Below are 20,105 nucleotides of genomic sequence, written 5' to 3' on the forward strand. Positions count from 1 at the left end.
CTCCCTGCCTCTGGCAACCACAAATCTGATCTCTTTTTCTATGAGTCTGTTTGTTCATTTGTTTGTTTTTGAGGTATAGGTGACCTACAACACTATGTCAGTTTCTGTTACACAACATAGTGATTCGATATTTCTATACATTTCTAAATGATCATGACATTAAGTCTAGTTACTATCTGTCACCATACAAAGATATTACATAATTATTAACTATATTCCCCACACTGTACACTTCATACCTGTGACATCTTTACTTTGCAGCTTGGAAGTCTGTACCTCTGAATCTTCCTCACCTATTTCTCTCTTCCCCCAACCCCCCCTCCCCTTTGACAACCACCTGTTTGTTCTCTGTATCTGTGATTGTTTCTGTTTTGTTATGTTTGCTCATTTGTTTTGGTTTTTTAAATTATTAAAAAAAATTTTTTTTGGCCATGTTGCACAGCTTGTGGGATCTTAGTTCCCTGACCAGAGACTGAACCCACGCCCTTGGCAGTGAAAGTGCAGAGTCCTAACCATGGACCGCCAGGGAATTCCCTGTTTTGTTTTTTAGATTCCACATATAAGTGAAATCATACAGTATTTGTGTCTCTCTGCCTGACTTACTTCACTTATACCCTCTAGTTCCACCCACATTGTCACAAATGGCAAGATTTCATTCTTTTTTATGGCTGAGTAATATTGCATTGTACATATATACCACATCTTCTTTATCTATTAATGTATGGATGGGTGCTTGGTTGGCTTCCATATCTTAGCTATTGTAAATAATGCTGCAACGAACATAGGAGTGTGTATATCTTTACTAATTAGTGCTTTTGTTTTCTTTGGATAAATACCCTGGAGTGGAATTGCTGGATCTTAACGGTAGTTCTATTTTTAATTTTCTGAGGAATCTCCATACTCTTTTCCATAGCGGCTGCAACAATTTACGTTCTCACCAATACTGCAGGAGGGTATACTCTTTTCTCCACATCCTTGCCAACACTCGTTATTTGTTGTCTTTTTGATAATAATTATTCTGACAGGTGTGAGGTGATATCTCATTGTGGTTTTGATTTGCATTTGCCTGATGATTAGTGATGTTGTGCATCTTTTCACGTGCCTGTTGGCCATCTGTATGTCTTCTTTGGAAAAATGCCTATTCAAATCCTCTGCCCGTTCTTAATTGGGTTGTTTGCTTTTTTTTGATGTTAAGTTGTATGAATTCTTTGTATATTTTGGATATTAACCCCTTATCAGATAAATTGTTTGCAAATATCTTCTCCCATTTGGTAGGCAGTCTTTATGTTTTGCTGATAGTTTCCTTTGCTGTGCAAAAGCTTTTAGTTTGATGTAGTCCCATTTGTTTATTTTTGCTTTTGTTTCCCTTGCCTGAGGAGACATATCCAAAAAAAATATTATGAAGGCCAGTGTCAAAGAGCATACTGCCTCTATTTTCTTCTAGAAGTTTTATGGTTTCAGGTCTTACATTTAAGTCTTTAATCCATTTTGAATTTATTGTTGTGCACGGTGTGAGCAAGTAGTCCAGTTTGATTCTTTTGATGTAGCTGTCCAGTCTTCCCAATTGAATACTTTAATTTTATTATTAGAATTTCACATTAGTACTAAATAGAACCAGGCTTTCTATAAGAGGTGAACTTCGATGGCCATGTTGAAAGAAAATGATGAATGATGGCTAGAGTAGAACATATGAGGACCGGAGAAATGGTCAGAAAAGAGGACAGGGCCAGAACCCCGACAGGCAAACACAAGAAAGCCAGGAAGCTCATTTGGTGCTCTTTTCAGAGAATGAAGAAAAACTTATTTACTGAAGGTCTTTCTTGACAGGTCATGACAGATGATTTCATTTCAACCCTATCCCTACTCATCCATGAGGTATAGATAAAAATTGTTTTAACTATCGGATGTTAGAGTGCTAATGCACATGGAAACTGAATGTGTGGTGCAGGGGAAGTTCACGTTCATTAACAACAGGCCCTACTCAGGAGCCAAGGCAAAGTGGCCAGGGTTAAACATCTTTCAGAGAGCTCTTCCTCTTAAAAGAACTGCTTCCTGAAGAGCCTATCCTTTCTCTTTGTTTGTAGGGTATGGATAAATAAGAAACTCTAAAAGTGGGCTAAGAGAATACGCCAGGGAAAGAACTAAGTCATCTCACACGTCAAGAAATAATACAAATATTAAAAAATGTTTTTCTACAACAAGCACCATTTTCCCAACCATTTCTAATGAATTAATCTCAGTTGTTATACAGCAAACACTTCAATGGGAAAAACCACCATATCTGATACTGAAACAGAAGTGGGTTTTGTAGTAATCATTTATTTCTTGCATCTTTGTAAAAATATATGAATCTTATCTTCTTTGACTATTTGCTCAACATACATATTAAATACATTAAACACTCCCTGGTAGTAAATTAACTCTATAACAAATTGAATATAATAAATTGAATAATGTAAGGTAATGATTTCAAAGTACCAGAGTGCTTATTAAAATTCTGGAAGAGGACGCTTAACAACCAGTGATCCTTTCTGGCTTAGAGAACAAAAACTGTTATTATAAATATTTATGAAAGCAATTTAATTTTTAACAATGAAAACCCCATTTTCATCCATTAATGGTCACCATTAAACAAAATCATAAGTTTATGCTTAGGATAATAAGACCAATAATAAATGAAGTTTAACTTGAATAGAATTATAAATTCTGGCCACCTTATTTTTTTTTAATTTTTAAAAATTTATTTATTTATTTATTTTTGCAGTATGTGGGCCTCTCACCGCTGCGGCCCCTCCCGCTGTGGAGCACAGGCTCCGGACATGCAGGCTCAGCGGCCATGGCTCACAGGCCCAGCCGCTCCGCGGCAGGTGGGATCTTCCCGGACCGGGGCACGAACCCGCGTCCCCTGCATCAGCAGGCGGACTCTCAACCACTGCGCCACCAGGGAAGCCCTGGCCACCTTATTAAACTCTAATTTAAATAAGACTAATGATCATGTGATATTAACTCACAGGTACACCAAAACAGAACAAAAACAAAAACACTCTTTCATGATATTTTGTTCCCCATGCTAGTGAACAAATTAATACATCATTTTTTTTCTACAGGAAAACTGAAGACTTTAATAACAAACCCTCCAAGGTCAAAATGAACACAGGTATGCTGTCTCTGTTAGTTCTAAACTCTTCAGCCTTGCTCTCTAAATATCATCTTGGCCCTAAATCATTAGTTTAGCCCTCTGCTGATCCTAAATGTGATACTGAGTTTCTTAGATAGTCTAAATTCATTACTTGATTTCTTTGTTTTTGTGTTTTAATCTTATAGCTATCAAAAGTAGACTTTTCCGTTTTGCTGTATATTCTTACTCCCTTTCTCTGTAATCACATCATGACATTAACTCCTGTAAACCCTAGCAAGAGGTAGCATGCCATTCAATGCATACATTTGAAATCTCTCACTTAAAATAGGTTAAATTCATAGGCAAGTTGCTCTAGTAGAAAATATTTAAAATCCCCCGTTCTGTAAACATTTTATGTTGACAGCGACCGTAGATAGAGTGCCAAAGCTTCACAGGAAATCAGCTTAATTAATCCACAGACACAATACACCTAGTCTTAAGCATTATATTTTTTGATGTGGGAACAGTATCTCCAAATAGCTTAATAACAGGGATGCTCTGAACTCTTGTGCTGTATACAGATTAACTGTAAAAATGTTTGTGATACTTGCTTGATACATATGATTTTTTTCCCATAATATAAGCATTTTAGCTTATGTTTTCACCTTCCTCTACCCCTGAAATTTTTATATTCAGGGTTGAATAATTCTGGAAAACAACTGTCTCACTGAAATTTTGTAACTTGTATTTTAAAAATAGCTCTTCCTATCCACAAGTGATCACTGGAAAGTTCTTTTAGTGCCGTCACTCCACAGCAAAGGAGAAAGGATAGTGGAAGACATTTTTCTCATGTCAAGCTGGTTGCCTTTTTGCTGTCTCTTGTTATCAAAATGCCTCAAGGGAGGATTAACAACCACTGGTGAAAACCAATATCTAATCCCTAGATCAAGTGTAGAGACATGCACTATTGAACATGATTCTGCGGCTGCCCCTTAGCAGAAACCTGCCGTACCGACCTCAGATAATTCGAGGTCGGCTGGCCCCTGAAGATGCGGTCAGCCCGTAGGTGTGTAGAGCACCAGGCAAGATGAGGATATTGGAAACAGTTGAAATATACAAGGAAGGCTTAGAAATCAAGAGAAATTATAACCCTGGAAATGAACCAAGAAAAGTCATTTGGACAACTGGAGATGACAGAATTATACATGGGAAATGAAAGGAAAATATTATTAGGGAAAAGTGATTGAAGAAAGCAAATAGAATAGAGAGCCCACAGCTGAGCTATGGTAAGTCATACTGTGAAACTGCAAAATCACTCCAGCAGGACGTGCACAGGAGAAAGTTATATTTACTTACTGTTCTACAGCATTTTCCTGCAGACCTAAGTTGAACATAACTTCCCAATATCCTTCATTTTGTGGAGTCTGATTTTCCTATTTATTATAACCCTATTATGACAGAGGTATAATATGTGATTATACTAAATATGCCATATTCATTACAATGCATTTAGTAATTAACCTTCCCATTCATAGAATTCAGTCCATAATAACAAAGTAGGCAAATAGAAATTTGTAAATTTGTTTAGTTCTCTAGGGTACTTGAGCCAAGTTACTGTTACAGCAGCATGAATATAACCCTCTAAACATCCTCTCATTAAAAGGAATAAGCTGGGCTTTATATGGAACGCTAATTTGCATAGATATTTTGATTATATGACTGAATTTATACATCTATGTATGCATATAAAAGATGATATTCAAACATGCATACATAATTAATTAGAAGTGACTGGAACCCTTTGTTTAAAATGTTAAAATACTATAATGTTGCTATAAAAACATATCAATTTTGAAAATATATATAAATAATACTGTAGGAAGTTGAAAAAAGCATTGTCACTGTATCTCAAAATGAAGTAGAAATTAGTTCCTAAGTATCCAATAAATAAAATGGGTCTTCATTATTTAAATACCTATCAATCATTAAAGGGATATATTACTATTTCAATGTTCAGTCACTAATGTTTAAAAAAAAGATTCTTTTAAAGCAGCTCTTTGTTTTTAGTCAAATACATAATAAACGAGCCAAGGGAACTGTGATACATTTTTCATACTAAAGTATCTAAATAATGTATAAAAATACACAAAACAGCATGTTTTGTATATTTGTACTCTTGGAATTTTCGATCCACTATTTTCTAAAGAAAATCTTAGCTATGGAGGAAAGAGAATAAGACATCAAATGATTCACTGTATGTGGTTTACTCCTGTGAGTGTTTTCCAGCAGTAGAAACAGCTACTGAGAGTCTTGCTGCTGCCTGGAAGAGTGTGCAGGTCATTAATGAGTGTGAAGGTAACGGTAGCATTAGGATTCTTTGGGATGACCTAAGTATGTAAGACAGCACCCTCATTTTGTGATCTTAAAGGTATCTTCAATAACTAGCAGAAAGTATCGACACAATAAGTAGAAACAGAATATAATAGATTTCTCTGTTCCAGCAATTTCACAAATGCCTCAACTTTTCAAATTAAGCTCTTTATTAACCTGTTAATAAAGACAAATTCTCCAGTCATTTTATCTAGTTCTTAGAGTTACCTAGAATACAAAAATTACTTAACCCAGAGGTTCCCACACTTTCTTGGTTTACGGTGCCAAGATAGCTCAGTAATTTTCCACCACACTCTCAAGCCAAAAGAAGTACCTAACAGTTGTATTTATTAAGTAGTTAGGTGCAAACAACTTAGTAAGTACTCATGTTCTATCAACTCGGAAGCAATCTGAAAAAATAATATACTTCAACTGAAAAATAATCATTTTATCTCATTCTTTATAACCACAGTTACTTGTTATTGGGATGTCTGTGCATATTGGATGCTACAAAACTTCTCAGACTTGGAATTAGATTGTACGTCACCACTCCCAGTTACTGGTCCAGGTTACTTTCACAGGGCACTTGCTTTCCATCACAGCAATCACCAAAAACCCAGCTTTACAAAGATGTGACATCATTTACAGGAAGATAACACGACCTCTCATGTTGAAACTGGGAACTACCTCAGGACAGTGGTGTATGCAGTCTGATAGATATCGCTGTGTTTTCCTCAAAAATGTGAACTGTGTCCCCAAACCCTTGTGAATCCACTGAGGTGGGTGCTCAACACAGAGTTCTGGAAACCAAAGGTTTAACCAGTGACCTTGGGTCTCCTCATTCTGAAATTTTCCCTTTGCATCTCTGCTTGTTTTCAGATGTTCAAAATTAAAAGAACTAGAAAATTAAATCTCTTAGAGAGCTTTCCATTTACACTTTCAACACCCTGGACTACTTAACCCTTTTAGACATTGATAGCTGCTATATACTGCATATTCAATTATATTACCTGCATTTTATCAGAAACACTCATCCCTCGTAGCTATTTTCAGTTTGCGGAGATTGCTAAAATCCTAGCGGTGCCTCTCCTGAAGATACATTTTGTTGTATGTTTCTACCATTTATGTCTTTCTGTATTTGGTCTTTGATTTACTTTCGTATGTTGTTTCAAGTCATTTTTCTGTTTTAATTATTATCTGCTTATGAAATTGTTATTTTAAGCATATATCAATATTTAAGAAATTATATTTTGACATGAGAATCATTCTATCAATTTTAAGGTCTGCTGACCTTACTACTTGTGATTTTACCAACAATTAGTCCAAATCATACTTTCAAGCACTCTTAAATTCTCTCACATCCAATAAACAAAGTGGATACACTCCTTAAGAAATAAAGAAAAATAATATATAAGACTAGCATGCAGCAGTATATATTAATTATGTTTAATATTGGTGGTTAAAGAATTCATCTTCTTGTTACAACTTTCAAAGAGAATTAAATTTAAGTTCTTTTGGTTGCAGGGGAATGAGCAAAACTATTTATTGCACATTCCAAATAAAAAGGAATGTGGGAATGGAATTGGAATCTGTTCGTAAATAGAACATTAACCTTCCAATTTTAGAAGTCTTGTTATGCTAAACTTCTCAAATCATATTAAAATAGCTGATGAATTTTCACTTATTTTGCTTCATGTTGTGATTTGCATAAGTGAAAATATATAGATCATATACATATGTTTCAGAAGTACAAAAACTAATTTTTAAAAACATGGTCATTTCAGTACTGTATATATCAACATTGTTTTTTATTTCAATTAGGCAAATTATTCCCATAACTAATAATAACCATGGGAAGACACAGTATTGCCATAACACCATTTGTTTTTCTTTATGAATCTTATGTATCAAATATATTATACCTATAACAGCTAACAACTTTTACTTCAAGAGGTTCTTCAAGCTGTTTGCAGGAATCATAATAGCTAGAATACAGTAAAACCTATATGATGGATACAAAAGTATGTTATACCATAGCTCTTAATCCTGAAATACAGGTTATTCATAACTCTAAAAGCTAGTTACACTGCTTGTAAATTTAATAGTTGAATTTAAATGGTGTAAACAAAGTTGAATTCTATAGCTGTGTGTTATTTAAAGAAAACCCATAAAATGTTAAGTATAAAATCTGATTTTTTATTAAATCATTGGCATCTATTTCTAAGACAGACCCCTGGCTTTTTCTTCTGTTTTGTTTTGTTTTAGTTTGGGGTGGGTGTAAATTCTGCAGATGTATTCCATGGTTACTAGTTCTGACCATCTTTCTCATGGATGTCTGCCACATTTCACTGAAAATGCATGATACTGCATGTGCTTTATCCTTTGCTGTGGCCTCTGCTATATCATTTTTTTGCTTCCAGATAGCGGTGGGTGTGCTCGCAAACGTGCTGCCATGTCTGTTACATTAACATCTGTGAAGAGAGTTCAAAGTTCTCCAAACCTATTGGCTGCAGGTATAATACCACTAACTCACAGAATGTCATACTTGAATGCCTTTCTCTGACCTTTCTTTCTTTCCAGAATTATCCTGTTTGGATGATGAAAGTGGCTGTAAATACCTTTCTAATGCCCCACAAGTTCTTATTTTTCTTGTCTCAAGAATAGCTCCTATCCCTTATGACTGTTTTGCTCTAAAAATAAAGAAGCCAAAGGAAACTGATATCTTGTAGAAAACATTTTAAAAATCTAATTAAAAACAACAGTCACTTGCCAAAAATGTGTTAAGTAAATGCAAGTGTTAATAACTATTGAAGTTTTTGCATCGCATGAACTAAAGGAACATAATATTTAATTAAGATAACTCACAGGTGCTTTTGTTGTTTTTTACCTAAAAATTGTTGGGGGCTGGGGACACAGAGGGTCAGGAAGTGGGATTTGCAGGAAACTGAATCTTTATTAATTTGCTTCTATACCAAAGGTTGCAAATATAATGATAGAATATTAGTTTTGAAAGAGACTTTAAACCTTCCTTTAATCCAATAAGCAGAGAACCTTCTAATATATATTTTTAAACATCTTGGTCCGATTAAGACTAACAGGCACCCACAAGTATAAATATACTCTAGAAAGTAACTGGGGGTGTGATATTTCAGCATTCACTAAAGTGAGTCTCTTTATAATAGATAATCTCTCATGACTTCCACCCTGGCCTCTCTAGACCCTGAAATACACCCATATGTTTTGGTGACTGGTTAGTTGGTTGGTTGGTTTGATTGTTGGTTGGTTAGTTGAGGGTTCCTTGGTTTTTTTTCTTTATAATATTCATGGCTTTTGGAGCAGAAGTGGGAAAGGGATGAAGAGTGTTTAAATAATTCTAATTCTCACGGTGCATATTAGTGTCTTTTACACACATACATTTAGTCGTTAATTAAATAGTCAGGATGTCCTTAGCTTTAAAGCCACTTGATCCTAAACTACCCAGCTTCGTTGAGGGAAAAAAACAAACTTCCATGTGGAGAATCCCACTCCTGCCCACCACCTCCAATCCATAAATAGATTTCAATGTCTAAGTTTAAATACGAAGCCAGGTGGTTCCATAATATATTACATTTTTTAAAACAATGTAAATTGCATTGCAATGTATGTAGTATGATCTCATTTTGGTTTGAAAAAAATTCTCTTTATATATGTATTTGTACATGTTTGTTCATGTGTATGTGAGCATGAAAAATGTTAGAAAAACTACAAATGTGTTTACATTGGACACCTGAGGGAAATGAGAATGAAGAGAAATAAGAAAGTAAATAAAATGAAGTCCAGGGACATCAGGTAGTTGGAATGTGTATACCATGAATATTACTGACATTTCAGCCAAGTAAAATTCTAGCCCAAGCTACTCAGATGTGGACCATTAAGGCACATGCTAGGGAACATGGCAATGCTTCAAAAATGCCATACTGTTGTTATTTATAAAAGTAACCACAGAAAGAATACTATTAGGTTGAGCTAGAGACTGCCATTTTGGAGAGTCAAAGCTAGAAGATTAGTAATTTCATATCACTCAACTTAATATAATATATTTAATGCTTCAGAGTCAAAATATTAGAAAATGTTAAATACTTTGGGAATATAAAATAATCTTCAGTAATAAAAGTTAGTAGTCGCTCTGGACCATTTTAAATTTCGTATCACTCCCATTATATCAAATAGGAGTAAGAGTTCTAGAGAATGAGGTCCCCTCAATTTTGGATTTAATTGTTACATTAAAAATAGGTCTCTTCTGTATTAATTAGACATGTAAGGTATGAGCCCCTTTTAAAAGAAGTTTTAATTACATTTTGAAGAAAGAAATCAGCCTCTTTGTATGCCCACTCACATTATACGGTAGCCTTCATAATAAGAACTTATTTGACAGTCTTTTTGTGAATCAAAGAAAGATTAATAAATATTTACTTCTTTAAATATTGTTAAAATAGAACAGCCTTTAAGTAGAGGCTGTTAGACTACCTCCACAAAAGAGTCTAACCTTCCCAATCTCTCCTCCCAGATGAGAGAGTCAACATGAGCTGCTAGTCATCAACTATTTGTCCACTAAATCAGCCTGTCTTTCTCTTTTGCTTTTACAAGAAGTAGAGTCCCAATGGACAATTCATGTATTGGAATCATAAAGTTGGAAAGGACCTCTAAGGACGTCAAGTCCAATGCCCGACACCAAGCCAGGAAGGCCTTGACAACTTCTCTGACAGGTGTTCCCTACCTTCTGCCAGGACGCAGGGAGTGCTCATTGTAAGAGTGAAGAGCAGTTATAGTCCTTAGTTCTCAAAGACTCTTGATTTTCACATGCGGAGCAGCCAGGGAACAATAAATCTGTCCCATTTCCTCATTCTTAAATTTTCAAAGAAGCAATGACTTCCCACTAAAGAATACTAGAAATTAAGGGCTCTGATCCCTAGAATTCTAGTTCTGTGTTTTTCACAAGTGAATGGTCATGAATAATGTTCATGATATTGATCAAAACCATTTTCTCCATGCACTTGCCAAGTCATTTATCAACCCTTAAAAAAAAACTTTATTCTCTTTACTTGACATGGATCTAGGATTTTAATCATTAATGTAAGCTTCATTAAAATACGGTTTTGTCCTGAAGTTTTGATCCATGGCCATTTTTATCCTTTCTCCTTTCTCATAATTCTACACACTTGTGTCTACGGTGTAAAGCAGGGCTTTTCCATAGAGCTCACCATTATTAATATCTCATATTTCCTGTAGCATAGGTACAGTTTCATTTGGAGATACTTGGGCCTGGTAAGAGGGGAAAGGGATAGACCCTAGTTGAGCCTAGAGTGACTATCCTCTGATTCTTGCACCTAATGTTTATCCCACTGAAGGTTCCATAACCTCCAATATGGTGGCCAGTAAGAAGAAACAAAACTGGCCCTCTACAAACTGTCAATTACAGGAAGTTTATTTCAAGTGTCCTTCAAGTCTGCTCAATATACCCTCCTCTTCCTCACCAAGTCTACACCTCTCACACCTCCAAGCATTTGGCTTCTATCACATCTATCCCCAGCACGTACCCTTGTTTATAAGCTCAGTTTTATCAAACCAAGAGTAAAATTAACTCCCTATTCTCAAGCAAATAATTACACTATAAGTAATAATAATTATTATTAATGCTGTTTCTCTTTTCATTGCCACATCCCCGAATCCCAAAACTTGTTCCTTGTCCACAAACGGTATGTGGCCCCCAGGTGGTTATTAAATCGCTCTCCTTGGGTGCCCCAAAGCAGACCTCTGATCACTCTGTATTGCTACACTGTGTTTGCTTTCTTTATAGAGCATCCTCATCATCATTTAAGTGCTTGAGAATTTCAATCATTTCTGCTTCCATCAAATCCTAGAAGTAAAGTCTAATAAATATTTCATGTATAACTTTTCAAAGTTATTTTTACTTCATGGTACCCATTTTATTACTCTGATTTTGAGTTCACTGGAGATAAGTCCATACTAAATTAGCAACTATCATAAAGAATGAAGATTTATTAGTCTCCTCTAACTCACCTAAGCTGGAGTCATTCTAATGCACTCTGTACCAATTCACACTTATTTTTCTTCTTTTGATTTGGAAAGAATCTATTATAAATATTTTATCTAAAAATCAAAGTCTTGTATTTCTCAACTAATGTTTATCATTCCAAATTTATGTATTTAGATTTCAAAATAACTATTCCTTAAGCATTAGACAGAAAACAGAGAGTCCTTTTTACACGCAACTTTCATGTTCTATTAGGCATTGAAATAACAGCAATTAATAATGGTTTCAGGGAACATGCAGAAGGAATCTAGGACCTGGACAGAAGGTTAAGCTGAATGACCCCTAAGATCCTTTCCAAAATTAAGACTTTATGATTCTAGGTGAAGTTGGCCATGTGTTATAATAGAGCCAAGCAACATAAATTGATTACCTAAAATTGTTCATAAGTTATAGGAGATACTTGAATGTATAATTCCAATAAAACTGAGAGTAAACATGTCATTGAGCCACTTCCCAACTGCATTATCAAAAGCAATTTATTAGTACTGAAATGCTTCCTGCAAGACAATGGAATGTCTTGTAACAGCTCTTTCAGAATTGAATATAAAATGACTCAAATGGCAATAAAAAGAAAATTCAAAGTCTAGAGAATAATTTGAAAATATCACATAATATGGTAGGGTATTTACACTTTCTTAAGGTAAAAAACCCCGCAAACTACAAAAAAATCAATGGCATTGAAAGCTAAGGATCTGGTGGTTTGATTCACTGCTGGGAGAAGCATTCATTGTTTACAAACCATTTGACCCTTTAAGTTGATATTTAGAAATTCATCCAGCTTAAGCAATAATAAGATAAAATTGAATGGCTGCAATATTACTGAGGGAAAAATCAGTGTTTGATATATGTGTTAATTATATATTATAGATATTTAATGAATTACATTCTAATTGGAGTAAAAATAAATGCACAAACTTCCATTAGTTTATTTGACGTACCCAGAGTTTTAGAACTGAGATAACGTTTGCCAAAAAATACATGTAGCTCTTGGCCAGATGATCTTTACGCGACTGTTCGTTTCTTTTACCGGAGTATTCATTTCAACGTTTCTTTTTCTTTTAGGGCGTGATTCTCAGTCACCGGACTCAGGTACAAAAAAAAACTGTTCTGAATAACCACTACATTTGTTGTGAGTTTTTTTAAAAACATATTTATAGCCACATTGTTAATCCTACCGTAAACTTAAACTGCATATACATTTATGTATATTAAACTTTTAAGAAAGAAAGAAGAAAACTTCCATTTTGGAAATAAAAAATAAATTCTATTTAAAAAATGTTAAAAGTGAATGTAGATATTTTTGTATCCGATTTGCTTTCCCTTAATAAAAGCTTGGAGATGTTACAATGATCGAAATCAAGAGACACTGAATGGAGATGCTACATATTCCTCTCTTGCAGCAAAAGGTTTTAGAAGCGTTCGACCAAATCTACAAGAAAAAAAATCACCAGTTCAGGTAATCTTGCACACTGTCGTCTACTGTGTTCTTTTAAAGCATGGCTATTAGGCCACTGCTCTAGAGCCTCTTTTCTAGTAACATGCATATTTTGATATGTTTCATTTTTGATATGGTTTTGCTTTTGTATTCGTATTGACTTGTATTTACAACATGGAAGACAAGTCTTAAGTTCAAAACAGGTTTCTGAATATTTTTTCTAATTCAGCTGATAAAAAGCAGGTCAGTTTCTGACATAATTTTTAGGATATTTTCTAATTCTTAAAAAACTGTCAGCTGATGATTTGGATTTCAAAGTTATGAGGTCAGCAATATATTATTTACTCAATAAATATGAGTTATACAACTGCTCATTATATTAACTAAAGAAACTCTGTGTTGGAGAGATTAGTAAAATTGTGTTACAGGCGTGAAAAGTGTTACCAAAACAATGTGAGTAAATACTATATATATATATATATATATATATATATATATATATATATATACACCTCAAGGTCTAAAAATATGCCAAGAGAACATATGTTCACTTTTAACCTAATTTCCCAGAATGTAGATGGAGACAAACTTTATAATGTATTCTCTATTCTCTATAAAACTATTTTCCTCCAGGGGGCAACTATTGATAATAAATTAAAACACATTCTAAACAAAGGAAAAATGATCATTCAATCTGGCCATCAAAATGTATAGCATAATAAGAAGGTATCACGTTGCTTTACTTTAAGGGTAGAGTTAACACTGGTTTAATGATTAACTTTGACTTTCTCTCTGTTTTTCCTTCAACATTATTTCTTTCTCCGGATGTTTTGATAATCCAGGCACCCCTTCCACCACCCAGAAAAGAGAGCTTTTGTAGCTCCTTGATAACCAGTCACACAAAGGGTGACATTTTAGACCAATTAGTAACTAACACACAAATTCCCTCCTGTACAGAGTTCTTTACTAACAAAACACCTCTTCAGGGAACTATGTATTCTAATGATGAGTCCAGCCAGACAATTGTATATTCTGAAGAATCTAACACAACTGTTTCATATACACAAAAAATCACTAATCCACTACCACCACCTTCCAGCACAGGTTCCCCACCAAAAGCTGACATGAGTACCCCATTTCTACAAGAGGACTACACGCAAGATTCTCAGACTCGGAGAATCTCTACATTGAAACTAATCCATAACCAGGATCCAGGAAGTAGCATCCCCTTTAATCCTCCACAGTTTTCCAAATCTGTTGAAGTACCATCATTTCGTAAAAGGCCTTGCTCACCACCCCCTAACCCAGTGCCTGAGATACACACAGCGTCTCTTTCCATTCAGATAGCTCCCCTTTCAGGACACGATCCTGAAAGCCACAAACAGCCATCTGAGCTTTCTCCAGAGACTGCAAAGATACCTCTTCAGCCAGAGAGACAAAAACCTGCAGTTGCTGCGGCCTCTCAGTCCTCAGACTGCCAAGTGGTACCTTACACTTTCCAATCTCTTCTTAGAGCATTCTGTAGAGACCCTAACTCCTTTGGTTTGGGCTTCTTATGTAATCCGATGCTTTGTCAGTTTGCAATCAGGAAAGGAGAAAGAAACCATCTTCTTATTTAAAACCATACTAAATTCATCGATAAGTTTCTAGGTATTTTTAATTAAAAAAAATCTACATAAAAAGAAATATATATCTACAGATCTTTTATCCAGAAATAAAATGTTTTAACAGTTTCTTCCTTTCAGGTATTTATAAGAAATCACTGATGATTGGTTATCACTTAAGACTGCAAAGTACTTTTAAGTTTTAAAGAAATATTTTTCATGCCAGACCTTTGAGTACCTTGGTTGTACTTTATTTACATGTGTAAAAACTCTTAAAATAATTGTCCATTACAATTCACTTTGGCAAGAAACATTCATCTTAATTCCACCAGAGTTTATTTTCTTGTAGTTCAATAATCATTTTCATTGAAACTTGATCAATTTCTACCTTTTTAAGTTTACAATTTCAGAAAGTATATTAATCAATCTTTAGTACTCAGACTATTAAGAAGTAAATCTTTATTCACTTATACGTAAAATTCTCCCATAGTGTCATTCTGCTGATATTTATTAATCTAGTTAGAAGAGAAATGTGTTTGTCTTCTTGGCTTTTCCACAAAATGATGTAATGTTAAGAGAATAAGCTTTAACGATAAACTGTAGATTTCAATCCAAGCTCTATCACTGGCTATGTGATGAGGCAACCATCCTAACTACTCTATGAGTCTGAACAAAGAAATGAGAATATTAATTAATCCTTAATTCTTAGGTTGTGATAAGAGTAGGGAGATAGTAGAGGTAAATTACTTAGGACAGAGCTAGCCCTGCGTAAATGGTAGCCATTTATAAAGATACACTAGCAACTGCAGCAGTAGTGGGAGTCTAGAAAACACTCATACCTGAGTAGATAATTTGTATAATACTATTTCCTGTAGCTGTGCTATTAAAGATCATTCAAGACATATCCTTGAAGAGATATATTTTTAAGCTTTATAGAAAATCTTCAACAGGCATCTGATTGACACCAAAATCCTCTCCTCCCTGCCACACCCATAAAGCAGAAACCTTAAGCTTAGATGATTAAAAAGACAAGTGGGTATTTCTATACCTCTACTAAAACATTTCCTTCATCAGCTAATCATGATATGCAAAATTCATTCATTAGAGTAAATTCTTTGAATAAAGGTAGTATTTTCTAAAAGCCCTTATGAAATAATAACAATAGCACCTAACAAATACTAAGAGTTTACTATATGCAGATGCTGTTCCAACTTATTCACATTTATTAATAACTTCCACAATCCCATGAGGTAGGGAGCAAAGTCAAGCTGAGACACCACAGACACGGCTGGGCTAGTGTCAGACAACAGACTTACTTGTGTCCCAGGACGTGTCCCTGGAAGCAGGTATAGGAGCAATCAGAGCAAATGCTACCACGTTCACAGCTCAGTTCACTCATCTGACATAGTTTGGTTCTTCTAAATCATTTTATTATGTTTGGAAACTTAAGTTGATAACTTTCTTCCCTATGGCTTTGTCACCGTCCAGGCTGACTGGAGACAGTTGGTTTCATAATACAATCCTCAGGGAATCACCATGCCACAAGTTAAGATTTGAGATGCTGTCACTTTTATTCGTTCAACAAATATTTATTGGGCATGTGTCGTCTGTTCTAGTCACAGAGCTGCATTTGAAACCATTGATAATTAAAGTCTTGTTGAGGGTCGAGGGGACAAATATTAATAAAAACTTAGATAAGTAGATTACTACATACATTAGAAGGAGATTATGTAAATAAACTAAGCAGCACTGAGCAGGGATGTGGGGAGCAGAGTCCATGTTAAATAGGAGAGTCAAAGAGTCTTCATGCAGTCGATAGAACAGCTTTGAAGGGGGAAGAACATTCCAGGCAGAGGGAATATCTAGTGTAAAGGCTTTAAGGCTGAAGCACTCTGGGACTGCTCATGGACCAGCAAGGGAGTCATAGGGAAGGAGAGGAATTATGTGAGGTGTAGGTAAGAGGAAGTTAAGTCAGAGGTAACAGAGGCCAGAGGCCAGATGCTCCTAGAAGCCATTGCAAGGATTTCAACTTTTACTCTCAATATAAGTGGGAGTCATTGGGGGATTTTAAGGCTATGGCTGTCATCATTTGACTTATATTCTAACAGAATCATTCTGGCAGCTCAGTGGAGAACAAACTATAGTAGGGCAAGAAGGAGAGTCGGCAGGCCAGGTAGGTAGGCGGCTATGGCAACAACTTAAGTGAATGGCGGTGGCTCCGAGCAGGGTGGAAACAGTGGAGGTGGTGAGAAATCGAATTCTGAATGTATTTTGAAAGTAGAGTAAATAGGACTTCCTGACAGATTGCATTTTGGAGGTAAGGGAAAGAGAAGAGTCAAGACTGACTTCAAAGTTTTGCATCTTTGCAACGGGGAAAAATGGAATTTGCCACGCTTTGTGCACTGAGACTGGATAACCGTGAGTAGAGCAGCTTTGTGGGAAGATCAGAGGTTCCATTTGGGACATGGTTAAGTTTGAGGTGTCTATGAGACATCCACATGGAGAGGTCCACTATGTAGTTGGATATATGAGTCTGGAGTTCAGGTGAAAGGTCCAGGTTGGAGATCTAAGCCATCGGCTTATAGATGGTTTTGCAGCCATGAGACTGAATGAGATGACCAGAGCATGACTACAGAGAAAAGAGGAGGCCCAAGGACTGAGCCCAAGGGCATCCCAACAGTAAGAGGAGGAATCAGCTAAGGAGGTTCAAGGGAGGAGGAAATCCAGGAAAGTGAGGAAAGTATATCAAGGAGAGATGATTAACTGCATAAATGCTGCTGACAGTACATGTGTAAGATGAGGTCTGCTAACCTACCGCTGACCTAGAAGTGGGGAGGGGAACTTTCTTGTGAGTTTAAGAGAGACTGGGAGGAGAACAATTGGACAATCAGCTCCTTAAGGGGTTATTAATGTAAGACCTTTCATCTAGTTATTCCCCTTCCCTGAGCCTCACTTCCTTCATCTATAAAATGGGGATAATAATAGCATTCATCTCACACTATTGCTGTGGGGTTTGAATAAGACACTGCCTGCTACATAATAATCTCTCACTATGGAGTAACTGTTGTTATTTTAAAATAATATCCTTTTTCCAAACTATGCATCTGATTGGGAAAAGGAAATATATTATTTTCAATAGTACATTCTTCGAATGGGTAGATAAAAGTTTGTTTCATCCAACCAACAGTTGGTTCCGAGATGACAGTGTATAGTCTTTCATAACACTTTCTCAAAAGGTGGCATAAAACTGTTGCAGTTCTGAGTTTTTTTAATTGTGTCAGAATATTTAACATGAGATCTACCCACTTAGCACATTTTAAAGTGTACAATGGAGTCCCGTTAACTATGGGCGTGATGTTGTACCACAGATCTCTAGAATGTAATCATGTCATCTTCTTGCATAACTGAAACTCCACCTGTGAACGGCAACTCCCATCTCCCCATCTCCCCCACCCATGGCAACCACCTTTCCACTCTTTGCTTCTATGAGCCTGACTATTTGAGAGCCCTCATATATGGGGAATCATGCAGTATTTCTTCTTCTGTGACTGGCTTGTTTCACTTAGGATAATGCCCTCAAAGTTCACCCGTGTTGTCTCATATGACAGGACTTCCTTCTTTCTCTAAAGCTGAATAATCTTCCACTGTCTGTATATACCACATTTTCTTTATCCATTCATCCACTGATCGGTGTCTAGACATGTTTGCACATCTTGCCTATTGTGATACACTTTACTTTTGTCTGATTTTCCACCTAATGGCCTTTCACGGTGGTGACCTTTTCGTTTTAAATACTTACATTCCACATTCTTGCAAGAAGTCTCAGTAAATGCCAAGAGCTGTCAGCTACACATCATGAATTAGCCAAATATATGCTCTATTATAAAGAATTATCCTCCCAAGAAATTAGCAGTCCCAAGAAACAAAAATGCTCTACACTGAGAGATGAAAAGGAAACATTAGTGTTCTGGAAGTTTCATTTACATACTTTTGCTGTTTTCATTAAAGTCTGACCATTAGTGTAAGAAGAAAACTGCAGCCTACCATTAGGAATTTTAATTCTCTCTGTATCTGATAATACAACATATTGTTTTATAAGCTGCATATGTTTTAATTTACCTCCTACAAATTTATATATAGAGAGAACACAAAATGAGGTATGTTACCCTCTGTCACTGTGTGAACAGACATCCTGTTGCTAAAAATGTCACATTGTTCTCAGTGTCAGATAAGTGAATGCCTAAACCAGAAGCTTCGAAAGACAGCAAAATCTACACCCCAGACATTTTCTCTGGCATTTGTTAGTGTTGTGCCCTTTGCTTCAGGAGGATAAACTTGGCCCTTCTACTACGAAATAATGTCATCAAGCATTTGCCAAAGCCTCACTTTCACACTCCTCCTGCACATATGCTGGGGACTCAGAGGGGACTTTGTCTCAGTGTCATGTAGACAAAGGAGAAAACTCATCTCTTTTGCTCCATGGGATCAAGATGTAGAAGTTTTAAGGAAGGCTGAATCATGATAAATGTCAGCAGTGTGGGATGATAGAAAGGGTGTAGAATACAGAGTGTGCCTTCTGGACCAGTCCCAGCAGCACCAGCTCTAATCACTCACGTGTTCTATTAGGATGGCCAGCCAATATCTCATGACTTCTTTTTTATGGGTTTGTTATGAGATCAATTGATCAGGTCTATGGCAAATCCTCCACCTGACGTACGTGTGTGTGTGTGTGTGTGTGTGTGTGTGTGTGTGTGTGTGTTTAAATGATTGAACAGTCGAGAATATTTGGGATTCCAGTATGAATTTAGAAATCACCTAGGAGCCCCTCTATAACACCTCCAAATAGAAGAGCAGCCTGCCTCTTCTTGAATACACGTAGGTATGGAGAGCTCAGTTAGTGTAGGAACAGCTAGTCAAGGCTTGGGCAATTCTCAGATCTAAGTATTAGAAAGTATTTCTCTTATTGAGGCACTCTGCCTTCCTTAACTTCTGTACTTCATCAACAGGAAGCAAAAGAGATGAAGTTGTCTCCCTTTTCACATTACTCTTCTCTCTACCCTGCTCTTTGCTTTGGGCAAAGAATTCCTATGCCTTCCAAGCATTTTAATTTTTTAAAAATGGCTCTCATTTATTGAGAGCTATTACAACACACAAAATGCTGAACTAGCACTTTACATACATTTTCTCATTTAATTTTCACAGGCTTTAGGAGTTGGGTTTTATTAATGTCTGCATTTTTACACATGAGGAAACTGAGGCCAAGGGAAGGTAGACAACTTGTCACGTCTGTCTGACTCTAGACCCACAGCTCAACCAGGAGGTTCAAGTGCCTTTAGTTTCTGATATAATCTGACACTTGAACCCCATGTTCTGGCAATGTTCTTAAGATGTGACACCTTCTTGGAGTCAAAATCATATTCCTGATCTGAGTAGCACAGTGGAAATATTCACTCCCCTGATCCAGACAACACACTCCATCAATGT

The 20,105-nt window shown here is 36.0% G+C and overlaps 1 protein-coding gene across 18 annotated transcripts in view; it reads left to right on the plus strand.

The window, feature by feature from the left end:
- The window catches only part of SORBS2 (sorbin and SH3 domain containing 2), a 138,032-nt gene that overhangs the window by 39,476 nt on the left and 78,451 nt on the right, over positions 1-20,105 (plus strand). For 13 of the 18 annotated variants that reach the window (XM_067721625.1, XM_067721627.1, XM_067721642.1 and 10 more), the window contains 4 exons: positions 3,108-3,157; positions 7,909-8,001; positions 12,645-12,671; positions 12,914-13,038. In XM_067721625.1, coding sequence (XP_067577726.1) covers positions 3,148-3,157; positions 7,909-8,001; positions 12,645-12,671; positions 12,914-13,038 — 255 coding nt within the window. In that variant the 5' untranslated portion in view covers positions 3,108-3,147. Of the gene's footprint in view, positions 1-3,107; positions 3,158-7,908; positions 8,002-12,644; positions 12,672-12,913; positions 13,039-20,105 lie in introns of those variants that run through there. The other 5 variants (XM_067721624.1, XM_067721631.1, XM_067721645.1 and 2 more) reach the window with 2 other exon arrangements.

The sequence above is a fragment of the Pseudorca crassidens genome, chromosome 21 (genome assembly GCF_039906515.1).
Source record: "Pseudorca crassidens isolate mPseCra1 chromosome 21, mPseCra1.hap1, whole genome shotgun sequence".
In the NCBI taxonomy this organism is placed as follows: Eukaryota; Metazoa; Chordata; class Mammalia; order Artiodactyla; family Delphinidae; genus Pseudorca; species Pseudorca crassidens.